This window comes from Orbilia oligospora (genome assembly GCF_000225545.1).
Source record: "Orbilia oligospora ATCC 24927 unplaced genomic scaffold scaffold00083, whole genome shotgun sequence".
Taxonomy (NCBI): Eukaryota; Fungi; Ascomycota; class Orbiliomycetes; order Orbiliales; family Orbiliaceae; genus Orbilia; species Orbilia oligospora.
In genome coordinates, this window is record NW_011645640.1 from 1190449 (window position 1) to 1209046 (window position 18598).

At 44.7% G+C, this 18598-nt stretch overlaps 8 protein-coding genes across 8 annotated transcripts; 4 read left to right on the top strand and 4 right to left on the bottom strand.

The window, feature by feature from the left end:
- Nucleotides 1-608: 608 nt before the first annotated feature.
- Nucleotides 609-2274, top strand: AOL_s00083g345 (uncharacterized protein; the record flags this gene model as incomplete). Its single annotated transcript, XM_011125524.1, has 2 exons — nt 609-1020; nt 1112-2274. 2 exons carry the CDS (start codon nt 609-611, stop codon nt 2272-2274), a joined length of 1575 nt encoding a protein of 524 aa, XP_011123826.1.
- Nucleotides 2275-2875: 601 nt separating this feature from the next.
- Nucleotides 2876-3701, bottom strand: AOL_s00083g346 (uncharacterized protein; the record flags this gene model as incomplete). The annotated part of the gene is made up of 3 exons (XM_011125525.1): nt 2876-3031; nt 3105-3494; nt 3633-3701. 3 exons carry the CDS (start codon nt 3699-3701, stop codon nt 2876-2878), a joined length of 615 nt encoding a protein of 204 aa, XP_011123827.1.
- Nucleotides 3702-4348: 647 nt separating this feature from the next.
- On the top strand, nt 4349-5178 carry AOL_s00083g347 (uncharacterized protein; the record flags this gene model as incomplete). Its single annotated transcript, XM_011125526.1, has 4 exons — nt 4349-4351; nt 4696-4788; nt 4864-5048; nt 5139-5178. The coding sequence occupies 4 exons, from the start codon at nt 4349-4351 to the stop codon at nt 5176-5178; spliced, it is 321 nt and encodes a 106-aa protein (XP_011123828.1).
- Nucleotides 5179-5795: 617 nt separating this feature from the next.
- On the bottom strand, nt 5796-7133 carry AOL_s00083g348 (uncharacterized protein; the record flags this gene model as incomplete). Its single annotated transcript, XM_011125527.1, has 3 exons — nt 5796-6481; nt 6557-6791; nt 6918-7133. The coding sequence occupies 3 exons, from the start codon at nt 7131-7133 to the stop codon at nt 5796-5798; spliced, it is 1137 nt and encodes a 378-aa protein (XP_011123829.1).
- Nucleotides 7134-10389: 3256 nt separating this feature from the next.
- On the top strand, nt 10390-12108 carry AOL_s00083g349 (uncharacterized protein; the record flags this gene model as incomplete). The annotated part of the gene is made up of 5 exons (XM_011125528.1): nt 10390-10748; nt 10815-11277; nt 11357-11890; nt 11955-12022; nt 12087-12108. 5 exons carry the CDS (start codon nt 10390-10392, stop codon nt 12106-12108), a joined length of 1446 nt encoding a protein of 481 aa, XP_011123830.1.
- Nucleotides 12109-12391: 283 nt separating this feature from the next.
- Nucleotides 12392-13300, bottom strand: AOL_s00083g350 (uncharacterized protein; the record flags this gene model as incomplete). The annotated part of the gene is made up of 1 exon (XM_011125529.1): nt 12392-13300. One exon carries the CDS (start codon nt 13298-13300, stop codon nt 12392-12394), a length of 909 nt encoding a protein of 302 aa, XP_011123831.1.
- Nucleotides 13301-13960: 660 nt separating this feature from the next.
- On the bottom strand, nt 13961-14920 carry AOL_s00083g351 (uncharacterized protein; the record flags this gene model as incomplete). Its single annotated transcript, XM_011125530.1, has 1 exon — nt 13961-14920. One exon carries the CDS (start codon nt 14918-14920, stop codon nt 13961-13963), a length of 960 nt encoding a protein of 319 aa, XP_011123832.1.
- A 2958-nt stretch (nt 14921-17878) lies between these two features.
- Nucleotides 17879-18586, top strand: AOL_s00083g352 (uncharacterized protein; the record flags this gene model as incomplete). Its single annotated transcript, XM_011125531.1, has 2 exons — nt 17879-17953; nt 18020-18586. The coding sequence occupies 2 exons, from the start codon at nt 17879-17881 to the stop codon at nt 18584-18586; spliced, it is 642 nt and encodes a 213-aa protein (XP_011123833.1).
- Between the last annotated feature and the right edge of the window lie 12 nt (nt 18587-18598).

Genomic DNA, 18598 nt, shown 5'->3' on the forward strand with positions numbered 1-18598 from the left:
CTGGGCTCATTTCGACCCAGTCGTTCAGGATTCGTGGTGAGTCGTTTTCCTGGTTCCACCCGAATCTGCAGAGATCTTTCGATCGAAGTGGTTGCAGCCATATGCAAGGTCCGACGTCAATGTGTTCATTGGCTGAAAAGCTGCAAAGGACACCCCACATCTCCCACGCTCTCTATGCGAGCTGCAAGTTGGATCGTAGAAGAAATGAGCAAGCAGTTTTTGTGACAGAAGGTTTCGGGGAAACGGACGGGAAGCGGGCACGGTAATCCTTACAAGGGTTAGAAGGCGAGCTATCCACATCCACACATAAGCTAAGGGCACAAGCTTCAACCTCTCCAGACTACGAGCTACTCCAGAACGCGAATGCTCAGACATCAACTCCAGCGCTGCTACCATGTTATAAAATTTGGTGTAATCAATATTTACCAGAATACTGTACTAACGTGAGGCTCCTTGCCTTGGTTCAGCATATGAATTTGAAGGCTGCTCAACTATCGACAGTTCGGAACGACGCGTGATACATTTATCTACATTCACATTAGAGCCATCAGTCCATATAGACAGTTAGATTACATAGATAGTACGACTGTACAAAAACCACCTTTACAATGACGTCTTTAAGCAACCTCATCCCCGAACTACTCGACCCCATTCTCTTCTATCTACGCAAACGTGACATCCTCTCCCTCCTCCGGACATGCAAATACCTTCACTCCGTCTGTCTACCGTATATATGGTCAAGATTAACCCTTTACGACACCATTACGCCAGATGATGATGAGTTCAGCATCTACAATGAACTCTCAAAACACCGGGTATGGCGGCTCGCTGACACCACCGACGAATTTGGCGTAGATGCATTAGGATACAAGTACATCAAGAAAATCAAAATCCTTGCACCCGAGACCACTTTCTCAATAAAGAGCCGTACTGTAAAAAATGGATTTCAAAGACTTCTGGAAGACTTAATTAAGTCTGGGAAAATTAACCTTCGAGAGGTTGCCCTGCGAGATGCCAACAGTGAGTGTGATTATTATGCACGACGTCAAGATATCATCTTATACGATTTATTTAAAGACTTGATGGTCTAATATTTTGGAGTTATAATTAGAGTACCCAATCCCGCCCGATGTCGACTTTAGTCTGTTGCATCGAATCAAGAAATATTCGGAATCGAAATCCCCGGGCGAGTTTTCGATGACTTTACATACTGAATCTCTACCTCCGCTCCTTCGAACGGGCGCTCTGAACCTAACTGTTCTTACAAAACTGCGAGCGGTCCATCATTTGCAAGGTGGAACTTTCTCCGAAGAGTGGAGGGAATTTCACGAAAGCTTGTCCATTCATATAGAGGATAATATTATTGATGAAATCGAGGCATTAACACAGCTCCTCTCCGGCGCTGTCAATCTGAAGGAACTCTGGATACGGCCAGAATCTCGCAGATACGAACCGGGGTCGATCCATAGTCTGACCGAGCCTTTAAAAGGCCTCCAAACCGCCCTCGACGGTTTAAAGAGGTTAGAAAAGTTAGTGATTGGACCCGCGACATACCCGAGTGACAGCGCAGTGTTCTTCCACCCATCATTCTTCATAGCACCACCTGAAAATTGCAAGACCCTACAATATGGCTGCACGGCATCAATCGCTTGGTGGAGGAAATTCGCAGCTCACCCGCTCCCCGGGGTCGAAAATTTAAGACTCGGTCTCTCTCCGATGACACTGATCGGCAATCGATGGGTTGACGATAAGGAGGATGAAGAGGTCCTGCAGCAGCTAATCCCGGGGGAATCGATAAGTGGCCGATGGAGAACGAAATTCTACATAGGCGATGTAGCAGTCAGAGGGCTAAAAAAATTTACCCTCGATCCCGAATATTACATAGACGAAGCTACGGATCCTATGGATCTTGAAGCTTGCATATATCGCAGAAATAAGGGACTTAATGAGGCTCATAGGAAAAAGATTAAGGACGAGGTTATATCTGGTTTTCGCCGTCAAATACTAGACGGCTTTAGCGTTGGTATGGCACGCTGCGCAAGACGTATTGCAACCCGACATTTTGAGGATTGGATGGGAAGAAATGCAATCGAAGAGGCTTCAGCTGAAAGATGTTTTGAGGAATTAAATCTCGAGAAGGAGAAACATGTCGTCGAATTCACAAAACTACTTTCGAGTTGGGCGGAAAGAAACATTGATAAGTTTCACTTCTACTCCAAAAAAAACCAAGACGAACTTAAACTGTTAGAAGGTTTCATCGAAGATGATGTTTAGTCTCTCACACGGGAAAGCTCTTCGCGGTCGGCTAGGCGTGTATCATAACGACATCTTTGAAGCTTAGTCTTGACGGCCCCTATGAACAGGACTACTCTGTTGTATCGACATGAGGGTGATGACTAAATACATTCTTGGTCTTCTAATATAATATAAGTAATGCCATACTGCCATGGCGCCATTCAACCCCACAATGCAACTGGCTTTCTCATAGCCATCGTAAATCAATATCGCGATATTGATATCCCCTGTCCGAAAACCGCTAATCCAAAACGCTATAAATGGGTATCTTAAGTATCCTATTCTTCTAAAAAAAAAATCGTTAAATCCTTTTTTGCAATCAGAAAATAGAAAGCGACATTAAAAATGCGCTGTTAAAAAAGAGTTAAACCCCCCATTTCAAACACATCATACTCTCTCTCTCTCTCTCCCCATCAACTTCATTAGGGTAAAGGGATTCTATGCACGGTTGTGATTATCATACTGTTATGTCATCGTATCCTCAATCTCTTCTTTATCATAACTCCTTTTTTCTCAGTTCAACGAAACGAGATAAGAAGTAAACGAGCCTGTTTCTCAGTAAAAAAATTATATCGAATGGTTAACGTCCGCTCCAGACAAAGTCGTTAGAACCGATACCGGTAACGCCACTACCTCGATGAGCCATATGAGCCGGTGAACTTCTGCCCGACGGTGAAGCCGAGCGAGTAGCACTATCCGGTAACGACGCCTGCGGCCTCTTTGTAACTTTCGCTGCCTGTCACATTATATCACGTTAGTAATCCATCATGAATAAATAATAGATTAGAAGGAGAGATATATATAAATACCTTTCTCACGCTCTCCACAATAGTCGCCCTATCAACCTCTACCACCCCACCACCCTGAATCATCTCCGCCAAAACCTGATGTAACGTCTCAAAGTTGAATATCAAATCCAACTCACAGACGTTTTCAAATATCCTATCCAGACATTCTACGAACACCTGGATGAGATCCAACAGGCCCAGCTCGCTTTCTAAATCATCTGCAATGATGATAAAGTACAGCGTCGCATAATGACGGTAGATGATTCGGGTAGGTTGGTCGGTATCGGAGAGAGCTTCTGAAGAAGTCTTCTGTAGAAGAGGTGGGAGAGGTAGGAAGTTACAAGCTGAAGCCGGCCGGTTGGCAACTAAGGTGAATATTTCGGATATCAGGCGCTGTTGCAAGTTGACATCCTAAAAATAAGTGATTTCCTATTAGATCTCTATATATATTTTATGAAGCCTTGCATCACCCCCACCCCCTCTCCCCCCAAAAAAAAAGCCAAGAACATATAAGATGCATATTGATAAGGATGTAAAAGTAAGACCCACGATTTGCGAATAGAACTTTGTCAACCGCGGTTGACCGGTATTATTGAACACCAGCACGGCATTTATCATCTTGAAAATACCGCTTTTTGTCGACAGTATACGGGTTGAAGAGAGGAAAGGAAGAGGGAACCCCCCTCCAAAAATGACGGGCCTCTTTGAGAAGAAGGGGGAAGAGAGCTAGAATGCAGAGCTGTTTGAGCCAAGCGACGTTTTGGTATCTAGAGAGTGAGATGCCGCGGGTATCAGGGCTGTAATGGCTGTGAGGTACCTCCTAATGGGGCATTGGAGTCTGCTGCCCGATTGCGTGATCGCTTGGAGGTTGCTTGGAGGTTTCCATTTGTTGTTGGCGACAGGAAGCACGTCCTCGTTACCTAGTGCCAAGACAGGTGACGAAAGCAACGCCGCATTTCGTCGGTCTAGAAGCTCCCTCATCTCTTATCGTCACGTGATAGCTCTAATGGCCTCTCTGTGGCTGGTGTGTTGAACTGATCACGTGAGATATGGAGAGGGTTTCCAAACCCTCATTGTGGCGGGGCAGCCAAACTGTACAATACCTGAACTACTAAGCGAGGTGTGGCGCTCGCACAACACCCGCACCCAGAAAGAAAGATTGTATTGTATTAGGCAGCATCTCCATCTTCAAACATCCTCAATCGACAAACCACTTCCGACATCATCTACCTGTTTCCCGACCTGCCAACTCGAAATCCGTCAAAATGGTATGCTCGAACTTCGATACTCGTTTTTTTTCTTTCAATCTGTCGCTCCGGTCCTTGAGAGTCCTGGTATCTCCAAATTCTTCGTCGTTCCCGCTGTTCTCCCCGATAATATTCGACTTCCTCGACGCATTTTTACGAACAAGAAGAAAAAAATGGAGGGATACGATTGATGTAGTCGACCATGTTTTCCGATGTCACTTTTTCCCCCGATAATATCGAACTTTTTTCCGCCGAAATCGATTCTATCTATGACAATTATTTGGAGATACCAGGACTCTGGAGGAACTGGATGTTGATGGAATAATCTGACAAGCGGAGAACTGACGGTATCATCAACTTTTCAGGTCAACGTTCCAAAGACTCGCAAGACCTACTGCAAGGGCAAGGACTGCCGCAAGCACACCCAGCACAAAGTCACCCAGTACAAGGCCGGCAAGGTACGACTATCTCGAGTTCCCCCCAGAGAGTTTTCCGCCTAGAAAACCCATGTATCTAACGAAATACATCTACAGGCCTCGTTATTCGCTCAGGGAAAGAGACGTTATGACCGAAAACAATCCGGTTATGGTGGTCAGACAAAGCCTGTGTTCCACAAGAAGGCAAAGACAACAAAGAAGATCGTTTTGAGATTGGAATGCGTTAACTGCAAGACAAAGCTTCAGCTGGCGTTGAAGCGATGTAAGCACTTCGAATTGGGGTATGTTTTCCTATCACTCTCTTTTACCTGCCTACTTCAGACCGCAAGAGAGAGAAAAATGATACTAATATAGTTGTTTTTTTTGTATAGTGGCGACAAGAAGACAAAGGGTGCCGCTCTTGTTTTCTAAATTATTTAATTTACGCCGTTTTCCCTTTAATTCGCCTTTTTGTTCCATCATCCGTTTACTTTGGGCATATCCGGGGTGTTTCTACTTCCGCTGTTTATATACTTCTACTTTCTTATCCGACCAGCCATGCCTTTGTGTCATGATATCCTACACACTACCACCTTTATACACAGAATCCCTCATAACGGGCTTGGATACGATACCACACGGCCGTTATCCCTAGTCTAATAATGCAGATACGAGATATAAACACACACACAAAGTCCGTACGAATGTATTCTAGGCCTTGGAATTGAGCCAGTACATGTGCTGCTCGAAAGCACAGGGAAGTTCCTACCATATCGCTCGTGCAATGATAGAATTTTAAAGGAGATAAGAAGTATTTCTTATTCTGTTAAGGAGGCATCTGCTGCCTTGATTCCATTATCGCCTCTGTTTAAAAGACATTGGCGCTGCTATGATAGCTCCAGCTCTATTCTACATACCAGATAAGCAGAACGCAATGACGCTATACCAATGTACAAATCGCATATTATCATACCATCATTAAACCCCCCACTTCTTTACCATATTGTAGTATTGAGAAAGGAAAAAGAAAGAAGAAATATATTGAGGTCTTAAATACCCTTACCAAGCACAACGGTCTCGCCGCCACCGTACCACAACCTACCGATTCTACAATCCAAGCCCTTCTCCTCACCAACAATCCATTCCGCTCCATCCCCTTCGTACTCCGATAACCACTGGTTGATCTCGTCCAATGACTCAACCCACTTCTCCATCTTGCTCTTCTTGATCTTCACAGCTGGGATCGTAGCTCTCAGATCGGGCTGTGAAGAGTCAGCCAAGATGCTCGTGGTCGAAGCGATAGCCTCCGGTTCTGCTGTTTCGCCGACAGCGAGCTCGGAGGGGACGTGGTCTTCCGTGGTTATGAAACGGGCAATGGTAATGTGGGCGGAAGGAACAGTGTAACGACTATCGATCTCGACTCCAGACTCCTTGGATAGGTCGTAGAGGTCACGACGAAGGTGATGGTATGTGTAGTTGTAGTTATGAGAACCCTTCTCATTGTCCCTTCCTTCACCGGCTGGAGCAGCTGGGACGAATGAGATAGCACAAGCAGAACCGTCGAATGAAAGCATAGGTTTGACTAATTTGGCCCGGTGGGTATAGGTGTGGTCTACGATCGATTGAAGGGACGGGCGCATAGTCTTGACGAGATCGGCGATGTACTCTGGCGTACGGGAGTGTGTAATCTCGAGGACGGTAGTATGAAGATTTGGAGGAGGCATTAGCCAGAGATCTATTAATTAATCAATTGGATTGGTCAGTCGGTGAAGCTGTTTAGTGTATTGAGGGGTATGACGTGAGTACATACTGGGTGCGACAGCTCTCAACTTATCTTGCACGGTGGCAATGAAGTTACGCACTCTAAGCGGCGGACGGGCCCAGAACACAAGGCAATTGCGATGATCGATTGTTCCATCTTGAAGGACATGGGATTTGAGGAGGATGTAATCGAGCTTGATGGGGGTCGGGTCTGTGAGAAGCTTGTGGCGCGACAACGAGTTGCGGGTGGTTCGATGTGTGTTGTAGGCTTCTTGGATTTTAGACTGCAGCGAACGAGACGATACCAATTAGCTCTCCGATCGAAGAGAAAATAAAAAATAATAAAAAAACAATGACACCGTAACAAGATCAGACAAGATGATCCGAAAAGGAAAAAAAAGGAAGCTTACAGGATTGTGGTTGCAGTTGTGAATCATGACATTGTAAGGATTGTCGAAAGTGGGTGCCTCTTCGTCTGCTTTACCTGCAGTGGAACCTCGCCTGACAGGTGTAGCTGTGCCGGATAAATCGACAAACGAATTGAGCGAGTCAGGGAGAGGGAAGACATCGGTCTTCTGGGCGAGCGCCTTCAGGTGGGGACTGATATTGGGCTGAGTGGTTGCCATTGTGGCCATGATATCTTCCGAAGAGGTTTTTGGTAATTTTCTCGATTTGGAGGTACCAGACGAGAGGGGTGAAGTTTGTGAATTGTGATTGTGAATTGGAATTGAAATTGAGATTGAGATTGAACTCGAAGTTGAAATTGGTTTGAGATGAGATGAGATGAGGTGAGGTGGAAGGTATGTAAGCCAGTAAGTGCTTAAGTAAGTACCTGGTCAGTACGTACGCAAAATGATGAAGTTAAACTGAAGTTGACCGCAGTTGAGCGAAGTGGGTTGTGTGTTCTCCTTTAACCAAATTACTTAATTTTAAGTCCGGTGAAGTGGGATGGATCTGGATGGATGCTGAGGGTAAGAACGAACGAACGAACGAACGGGCATAAGTACACACTTTTCTTACTCTTACTATCACTATTAATTATCACTCTTACTTGGCCAGTTAGTCAACCCAATAGGTGTCTGTATATGTACATATACATGTACATGTACATCGTGGGGGAGGTTCTTGAAGTGGAATGGGATGGGATGGGATGCCATGGTATGTCTGACGCTTGAAGGCGAGCTTGCCTGCTTCGATGTTAACGTCGGCTGCGGTGCTCCCGGCCGCCAAGCCCTTGCAGCTGTGGAGCCCCGGCCTTGCAGGACCTATTACTGACTTTCTTATATACTTTTAAGTAAGTAAGTTACTTCTATTAATATAGATTGTACTCGATTGTTAAGCAATGGTGATGATGATGATGATGATGATGATGATGATGTTATAACGTTAGAGGCCGAACGGGACTGGCAGTTCGCATTCTGCAACAATTGAGTACATCAAAACCACAACGGTATTGCATCCGCTGTTCACATCTATCGTATTAATTAATACCGAATTGCAATTCCAATGTAACATTCAAGAAAAAAATTTCGAAAATAGTATCCTGGTTTAGCAGGATTTGCAACGTTTGGGGGTTAGAATGCTAGATGCACCTCAATGCAACGGGTCAGTTCCTGGGCACGAGCGTATTTGGCAATTTGTTCCAGCACCGCACCTGGTACCCGATATACAATACGTATACACGTATACACTGTGGCTTTGAACATTCATACATACATACTTACTTACTTATATGTAAATAGATATAGATCTTCCGCGGTAGGGTTGTAACCGGAAATGTAACTACACTATGCATGGATAATTCGTCCCGTCTTGAGCTTGAGCTCAGTATAGTACCTAAGTAGGTATGCACATGGGTCTTCAGAATGCAACGCGACGTATCAAGTTTACAAATCAAGTCGAAAGACAAAAACCTGCACTCGAGTACTCGTCCCTCGTGACGAGTTTTTATTTCTCGAAGGATATTCTCCCAGCTTGTGATCTGAAATTTCTCCCTCCCTCTGCTCTACTCTCTACACTAAAACCAAATAAAAATAAATGGATCAAAGCTAGGCGCAGGCTCATCGGTCGTTAAGCTGATCAGAACATGCATGAAACGTGTGTTGGATATATATACATCTGGTTCTGCGAAGCCCATTAATTAAATACTTCTAAGGCATAAGGGGCCAGATCTCAATCTAAATGTCGATGTATAAGCCTTCTAATTGGACTCCTTATAGTTTTCCTTGTAAGGCGTCGCATGGGAAGGCTGAGGCCTTAAGGTTGTTTTTTCTAGGGCCTCGTAGCTAGCGCCTGTTTTACACCGACAGGCTAGCAACTTAACTAGCTCAACGTCGCTGTTGGAACTTTCCGACAAGATCCAAAGCTACTTAGTCCACAATGCAGTGTTATAGATTTATCATGTATTTGCCATATATGCCGAAGTGGGTATCTAATTGAGCATCTAGCAACCGAGGGGACCCTATTAATATCAATAAGACCCAATCACACAAGCTCGAGATACTGACATCACTAGCAAAATCCTTAGCCGTAATCACAAGCTCAGGAAACAAGTATCTGGGAACCTTCAGGTGGCATACAACCAAAGAGCCTGTAGCTGAGGCTAAGTGAATTGTATTTCCCCCGCACCCGTCCTAAGATCTTACAATCAGACTAATTTCTGACCATAGAGGTGGATTATATTATTATATCGGATAGCGGTAGCAAATTTCCAAAACCTATAGAGCCTGACATACCAAAAAGCTCGCGGCTAAATCAATAGTGCTAATGTCTAATTTTGAATGTACATATTTAGAAGTTGTAGCGAAGGAGTGTTGTATAGGGCTTAAACTAGTATTGCGCAATCGTTGTCACGAAGACATATTAAATACTTATTAAGTATATGTACTAGTATGCCCTAACGGTTAGAGTGTTCAACCAATAGGGATTACTGCCTATAGTCCTTCGAACAAAATCGACTCTCGAATCCCGATTTGCACATCTGCGACCCAAATGTTGGAATTTGTGTGTTGTCCGGTCCCTTCAACCGGCAACCTTCCTCGATTTAATACATATACAACCTTAGCTTTGATCGATCGCGATTCTCGAAAGTTCGAAAAACTCATGATGGATCGATTTTTAATTGAGTACAAGCTATATACTCCTATATTGAAACGCTATGGTGTTACGAATTACTCTCAATGTAACTACATGTATACGCTACAATACTTGGTGGCAGCTGGCCCACCTCATACTCTTTAAATTTAAAGACTCTAGTATACAAAATAACGTCAATTACAAAATATATTTCTTACAGATTTCTACAATATTACGAAACTGTGTACTAAGCATCCACGTGAGCAGATTTAACTTCTTAGCGTCTAACCAAAAATGTCATCTCTACGGACTTTGCGGGGCTCGCACCCGCTGTTGTCGCAAATACAAGCTTCGCAAGGCAGACCCCATAACACAATACTAACTTTCCCCATTCTAAAACACAACCTGCTTCCCGAAATCTCCGGTCCAAAGCATCAGAAACAAGCTTCGGAAACGCGACCCAAGCGGCTATTATTCCCTAGCCTCAATCTAAAAGTAACTTGAATTTTTAAAGAGCCTTCCGAACATGCAGACAAGGGGTCCGGGTAAAATGGTAAAATGGAAATTGCCCGGATACAGAGCAATTCATCCCAAGAGCTCTAGGTAGCAGCGGATCCAGAAACGGTTTCGTAGATCGGTATTGGGGTTCAGAAGATGGGATGGAATATAAAACCCCCAAGGAGAACGCCTCTCGCGGGGTTGAAAAGCTGCATGCATAGCTTGGCAGACGAAGTCGTAGATCGATCTATTGTTTAGGTGGACTATACCTATAGTTTCTATTTTATACATACATTCTTTGTCTACAAGATGAGGTTTTCGACAAAAATTGCGGCCGCAGTGCTCGCATCTCTTCCTCAAGCGCTGGGCGTTAGACTATATGTCGGTACTACATCAGGTCCACTTGTAACAATCGATTTCGATGGCACCAGCGTCAATCAGATCTCGACGGATTCGAATGCTACGCCCGCACCAACATGGCAAACTCTGGTCGGTTCTTCGTTCCTGATCTCGACAAATGAAGGACCGTGGAACGGTCAAGGATCCGTTGTATCCTATAGCATTGGAAGCACCGGACAATTATCGAAAATTAGCAGCCAGAATGGATTGAATGGGTTATTGCATGCTTCGGTATCCCCAGCAGGAAACTTCGTCGCCGCAGCTGCATAGTATGTTTAATAAAGGAACCAGTTTTCGTATTTTGTCACTAGGAACTGACTAACAAAATTATCTAGTAACGGGCACGGTGTCGCCGTATACCCACTTAGCAGCAGTGGCGTCCTATCCAGTGTCTCCCAGCAGTTCACATATAACACTCCTACAGGACCTGTTGCAAACAGGCAAGACGGCTCTCATCCTCACCAGGTCATCTTCGACCCAACCGGCAAATTCTTGTTCGCAAATGACCTTGGTGCAGATTTAATCCGCATCTACTCTGTTAACGGTGCCAGTATTACCGAGTATACTACTATCAAGACACCCGGTGGTTCTGGTCCACGACACGGTATTTTCGTAGATACCGATGCTGGAATGGTATACTACCTCGTCGGCGAGATGGGAAATATGGTTACTGCCTACAAGGTTACCTATCCATCAGGTGGGATCAGCTTGACTTCATTCCAACAAGTCAGCAGCTACGGAACCGCTACAGTCCCCGCAAAGAACCCGCAGCCAACTGCAGGTGAAATTCAAATTTCGGTAAGTTTATAAGTTCTTCATTCTATCAATATAAATTTATATCATTCAAATATTAATATTCTACTCTCTGGATCCACAGCCTGATAAGAAATTCGCCTACGTTTCCAACCGTGGAGACGTCTCCTTCTCTGGAAACCCAGGCCAAGACTCTATCTCCGCTTGGAAGATTAACTCAGACGGTACTCTCCAATTCCTCCAGCTCCTCAGAGCCGGTGGATCCACCCCTCGCCATTTCTCTCTCGACCCTTCAGGCCAATACGTCGCCGTGGCACTTGCAAACACAAATAGAATCGCCTTCTTCCGTCGTGATGCCACTACAGGTCTTTGGCCAGATACCCCAGTTGCAACCTGGTCTTCACCAAACGGACCAGTCTGCGTACAGTGGTTGAGCGGGTTGGGTCCTACTCCGACCACGACTACGACTACGGCCGCTCAAACGACGACTATTAGAACAACGACTTCGAGTACTACGACTCCAAGAATTACGACTACGACTTCTTCCGTAAGACCGACTACAACCACGACTACGCCGATCGTCCAGACCACGCCTAGCACTACTCCAGTTAGGACGACAACTACTGCTGCCCAACCGGCACAGCAAAAATGGGGACAGGTTCGTCTTTCTGTTTTGAGAACAATAATGAAGATAGATATGAACTAACAGTATTTTCCCATAGTGCGGAGGTGTTGGATGGACCGGCCCCACAGCCTGTGTAGACGGATCCACATGCCAGGCCCTGAACCCGTAAGTGCTTAAGAGTTACATTTGTAAACTTTTCAGGATAGTCACTAACATCAATTTACAACAGATACTACTCCCAATGTCTATAAAAAAATAGCAGCCTCTGAATATAAGGAGACGGGAGACATAGGCCAACATGGTGATGTATAGTTGTATATTTTCTCAATAGCAATGATCCTAGATGTATATATCTTTTATACCATGCACATACCGTGAATTAAACGCTAGACGTTGGGTGTACAATCTACTTATTCAATCTATGAATTCGAAATAACCACAGTGGGATGCATACATCCCTACCAACAGTTGTCTCCCATGTTCGTAGCCCATCTGCCTCTTTATAACAAAACCCGCCACTTTAAATTCCTGCAATTAAAACACCCCAAAGAAAGCCAACAATCCAATTGTAATTATCCCCGCCGCAATAACACTAAAAAACACAGCCTTCTTAACCGCATTCTCCTCCCCACTCGTCACATCAGCACTATAAACCACATGACCATCGCCCCCAGCTCCCCCAGCAACCAATCTATCCTGATGCTCTAACTCCTGTTCTAACTCCTCCTGTTTCTGTTTATCATCCTTCTTATCCGCTTCCTCCCAGCCTATACCGTCCTCTGCCTGCTTTAGACGATTGTAATTCGTATCCGCGGCGAGGATTTGGTGGGGGATACCCTTGACGTAGACTATACCCTGTTCGTAGTCTGCGAATGGTGGGTAGTTTGTGGGTTTTGTGGGGTAGTTTGGGGCTTGGGTGGGGTTTATGTGGACTTTTACGAGTTTTTGGAAGAAGGCGGTGGTTGTTTCTGGTGGTTGTTCTTCGACGACGTCTTCTGGTGGTGCGGAGGAAGAGGAGGAAGGTTTGGGCTTTCCGGTTGGTTTTTTGGAGGTGCTGTTTGAATTGGAGGTAGAATTATTATAATCGGAGTCAGAATCTGTAAGAGGTGGCGGAGAGTCGTCTGTATTTGAATTTGAAGCGTCGGGTTTTGTTGGTTTTAGGGTTTCGGAAGGTGGGGATTCAGTGGATTTGGATACTGAGTCTGTGGGTTCTATGAATAATTCTAGAGATGTTTTGGAGCCGCCTTTGTCGGCGGGGGCTGTATGTGAGGTATCAACATCGTCGAAGATGACGGTGGATGTAAGTGGTGGATCGGTCTCGATAAGTTCGTCGCCGATGTCAGGCTTGTATCGTTTTACTCTTGAAAATTGAATTTCTTCGGCGATTGAAAGACTTATCAAGTATATTAAGAATAATAAAGAACAGGATATGAGTAGCTTCATCTTGGTGGTTTGAATTCTATATGTATAAAAATGGATTATTGATTCGAATATCCAAGGCTTTGGGGTTTAGATTGATACAGGACCTTCGTCCCGACATGAAGTCTTAAAAATTTTTGGTAGATAAAATAAAGTCGCTGTAGCTAGTAACATTTTGGGCACACGCCTTACAAGGCTTAAGTAGATTGTGACAGTGGAGTAACGCCAGGAACCCCGCGAGAGAGAGTTTATTGAGTTCGATGATGTAGATAATTCTAGAAGATCTCCTACTGGTTTTGAACGGATACTCGGATTGTGAGAATGTTGTATTTTTTGCGTTGTTTTGCTGGATTGGGGGGCTTCGTGGAACAGTCGTCTGAACATGAACTCAACAGCGAAGATCTCGTGGGAGGGCATGCAGAGGGGGTGTGCACGTGCGTCGCATGTACAGTTGCTGATACCATTGTATTTGATCAAAATGATGAATTGAAGATGTACAAAAAGATGGCCTCCGTTAATTACTTAGATACACCCATTGCCCAATATACAGAAGGCATACTATAACTCTGAACCCGAATTACCCCCCTTAACTCCTCGAATTCAACATTGCAAATCCGCGCCCGCGCTCCTATATCACCATATCCTACATCACTAACATACCCCCCCAGGGAAATATATTGCGTATTACCCTTCTTCCTCCCAAAAGCCTCCAGGTACTCCCAAACACCAAGCCCTCGGCCACTCCTCCATCCCCCACTTCCCCATGACTTCCCTCAACTCCTCTTCCCTCCCAGGGACAATGTTCACAAAAACTCTTTCCCCACCATCCATCCTAGGCTCCGAATGAACCGCTCCAATCCCATCCCCGACCTTGAAAAAACAGCACTCCCCATCCTTCGACTGCACGACTTCCACGTGCTTCAACTCATCCGCCAAAGCCTTTCGAACACACTCGGCTAAATTAGCACAACCGAGGCAAATGACCGACGTGCAAGTATGCGACGGCGAGGAAGTTTTAACCGCTTGTTTTACGGCTTTGAGGGTTTGTCGGGCGGAAGTCGTGTTGGTTGCGAACATCGTGCCGGGTCCTAATAGTGTAGTCGCTAGTTTCCATTGCGTGCGGTTTATCTTGGGGTTACTGTTGCTGTTATTATAATTATACGAGGTCGTCGTATGCGGTACGTGGTGATTACTATTACTATTATTTAAATTTGCTGCGCTACCGCGATCGAAGAAATCGTCGTCGACATGCCATCTTGGGGTATTAAAGTCGTTTGTAGGCAGCGAAGCGCGGATGGTGATCCAGTAGTGCTTCAAACCATTGGATTTTATAAACTCGTGCGCGAAGAGGAGGAATGGTTTTAGGAGGTTTATCAATGGTTCGCCGCGGATGGTTGCGCGGTGCCAGGTATGGTATGAAGGTGGTAAGGAACTATCGTCAGCTTCACCATCCTTCGAGACGGGGAAGTCGAGGAGGGGACCGCAGTAAGTCCATGATGAGGTTCTGAGGATTTTGATTGGCGGTGTAGACGAATTCGAATTTGAATCCGAATCCGAAGAAGGCGGGGTTCCTGTGGTGGTTTGGGGCAGTTTATACGGGAGGAGTTTAAAATCGGGGAGGTGGGGTATGCTGGTGACTGTCATTATTTTATTATTATTTACCGGTCGTCTGATATCGATCGATAGGTTAAGAAAGAGCAGGTAGGTATGTATAATGTATACGAGGAACAGGATGGTTACAAAAGTGCGAGAGGCAAGTAAGTAAGTGTGTATGTATGTACTGGGTTTACGAAAGAACTCCATCCATCTGGTTTTTTTTTCTCTCTCTCTCCCTCAGCTATTCCTCCCTGTCAGGACTTTTCGGCACTTCTTCCCTTGGTATCATTGAAGCTTGGTTGTCGCTTGAACTGTGGACCTGCGTGCCCTTCAGGGGCGTGACTTTTACCGTGTCATATCCCTGCTAGCGAGCGAGCGATATCATCCGATCACAAAGCCGGCGTGGAGACGATGTTTTAATAATTTTTTATTTTATTTTTTATTACGAGTCAGTTCGAAAGTTTGCTGGTATTCATCCATCATCCTTCGAGCCCTCTCGATATATATCCCCAAAGTAATATTCAAAGTCGACGCTTATAATGGTAATGGCCTGTAAAGAAGATGCTGCGGTTGCCTCTCAAGTTCGAATTCTCAGGCTTGAGAAAACGTTAGCTTAGCTAGTTCCACGAATCAAGATGAACATACATACCTTCAGCCCGCTCGAGGAGTCAAACCCAAAGGCAGATCCAAGAATTACTAGAAGCGGACGGACCTCTTCATGGCCAGCCCGCTGGTGGCGAAACGTCGCGCACTGATGTTTCCAAGTATTACATTATATAATATAACCGCCTGGGAACCGAAAATTCCTGGGGAATTTTAAACCGAACAAAAAAAACTCTAATTGAGTCCTGACTTGCATTGGGTGCTTCCGTGTATTTAAAAATCAATCGTGACGAGTTAAAAGCTCGAGTTTTGAACGGAAATTAAATTAATCTTTTTCTTAGATAGTTCTTGAAAGCATGCGCATGTCGGTTGAGTTTGAATTCTCAGACATTGACACTTACTGAGGTTTCTAAATATATGAATGTAAGTCTTCAGCATGAAGTCTTAATCGCAATTTTTTCTTCTTCTTTTCTTCATGAAGTCAGGATCTGGACGGATAGTATATACTGAATTCAAGATATATTTCTTTTCTGCTGTTTAATTTGCGTGTCAAGTTGTATGTGCATATGTGGTGTCAGAACTGTTGAAAGATGAAGCTTGTGGCTTCTGCAAGGGAAAAGCTAGAAACCCGAATACTCAATATTCAATTCGCAAGCACTCACTGATCATGATCATGATACTCACCAGTTCCACCTTCAGAATATCTCCCACAGAGCTTCAAAAGTGGAAGTTCATGCAAATTTTAGATATCATACGATATACTCCCCCAGTATCAGCCAGGCCTTCCCTCAGGTTACAGATCCACCACCTCTAACAACCCCTGCATTTCTTTGCATACCCAACGCCCAGTCTGAAAAAAAAGCCACATGCCAACACCAAACCATTCCTTCCTTCCTTCCAAATCCCACATCCCAGTGCAGAGGTTCTTGAACGCCACAGGGTTCTTCCTGACCTTGCCGCAAGTTTGGGAAGAAAGTACCCTGGAACGGGTCCCAAGGCATTCATAGTTTCTTTCCTTTCTTTCTTTCTCTTCTCGGATATGTAACATTGACAGTGGAGGTGGTGATAAGAACTTGGCAGTTCAATGCACAAGACCAAATAGCCGCTTCTATGCGGACACTGTATGCTTCTAGAACCTCGATCGAGCCCGATTGATTAATGAGAAGAAGAAATAGTTAAATTTAGTCACCACGTGTCATAACGTTAAACCGAGGTGAAGGTTTTGATATTTTTTTTTTCTCTTCTTATGATCTTTGATTACAGCCATGAGACGAGCTCATAGCTTTGATCGATTCAATCGTAATGATATCATGCCTTCAGGGCGCATAGCAATATAATTCACTATAGGATTTCTATCAGACAATGATTAATTAATCCAGGATATTAAACAAATATCACAGACGGTATCGATACCCGATTCCTCATATACCAATCGGTAGCCCTTTCCCCAAATTCTATCATGCAGTTGAGCATGAAATGTTTCAATCTCCAGCACCCATATGTACCCCCAAACATGGAACCACGCACACGCACGCACACCACCGCCGCTAACATGCTCCGGAATGGACCGTAAACATCCGTCTCTTTGGTTCCATACATACATACCTACCGTAAACGGAACCATGCTTTTTTTCCCTGCATTGCCACAACTTTTTTTTATTTTTTTTATCAGGTGTCATATCTTTGTGTAACCGATCTGATTCTAGAAGTTCCATGCCGTCGATGGCATGTGGAGTTTTCTCTCACACTTCTTTTCTTATTTTTTGTCTTAAACCCCGCATAGTATACCCTTTTCATTGTTATTACTATTTGCGGACTATTATACATGTAAGTACCCCGTTGCTTGCTTGACATACGTGCATGAAGCTTGCAGAGCTTTTGAAGCGAACTGGAACATTTTCTTTCATCCTTTCTGCTGGGATATGTTTCCTTTTTTGTTTTGTTATTCTCGTGAGACCTCTGGATGCATGTACAGAATGTAACAAGGGACATCCACAGCTGTCAGGGCAGAACTGCAGGGACAAGATCATGATCGATCAAGTCATGGATTATGGAAAGAGGAACTGCTTCCATTTACATTGTACTCTCAACAAAAAAGGGACGACAAGAGATTCTCTTGCGCTGTCATTTCAAAATATAAAAAGACCACGATTCCCGACGATTATCTCGAATCCATATCATACAATCATTCAATTCAATCAACAGTCCTACAGCATTCCACACAGTACAAAAACAACAAAGTTCTTCAATTCTTTATAATCTTATTACAAATTATAAAAAGCATACGCTTTTAGATCTTTACTATTCTACAATCTCTTCAAAAAAAAACGACCGGATCGTATAAAATTTAATTCTACAAACCTTTCAACTTTACTATCAAACAAATAATCCCAAACCGCAAAAATGAAGGCCACTCTCATCCTCGCCATCTTCGCTGCTGCCGCCGCCGCCGCACCACAAGGTGCTATCGCCAAGCGCGTAAGTTCTTCTTCTTCACCATAAATACATACAAAGACAATAATCTAACACACATACCCACTTTAGCAAACCCAAAAACGCTGCGGTGCCGGCTCCGGCCTCACCTGCGCCACCGGCGAAACCTGCGTCGGTGAATTCGGCTTCAAGGACGACCCGAAGGGTGTCTGCATGAAGAATGCCATCAAATGCGGTTCCACCCCCGCCGACCCAAACACCACCTGTCCCAAGGACAAATCCTACAAATGTATCCCACGCGCCAACACCCTCCAATGCCCCATGGACGTAGCCTACTGCGGCTTCTGCGTCGAAAAGGCTGTTACCGACATCGTCGGCATTCGCAGCGAAGGTGTCAACCGATGCGGTGGGAAATCCGGAAAGAAGTGTTTCGAGAACCCATCGAATTTGGAGCTCTGCGCCGGTGAGGATGCGCTTAATGATGGGATGGGAGTTTGTTTGTCATGGGGATTCTCGAGGAATTGTCAGTCTGATGCGGACTGCAATTTCCCTGGATCTCCCAGCCAGAGCTTCTGTGTTACTAATACTTGTCCTAAGGGATTGGGACCTGAGGAGTGCACTGGAAAGGTCTGTTTGGATGAGAAGTATATCAGGCAATTTGGGTTGTCTAAGGTCTAAGCATTTGATATG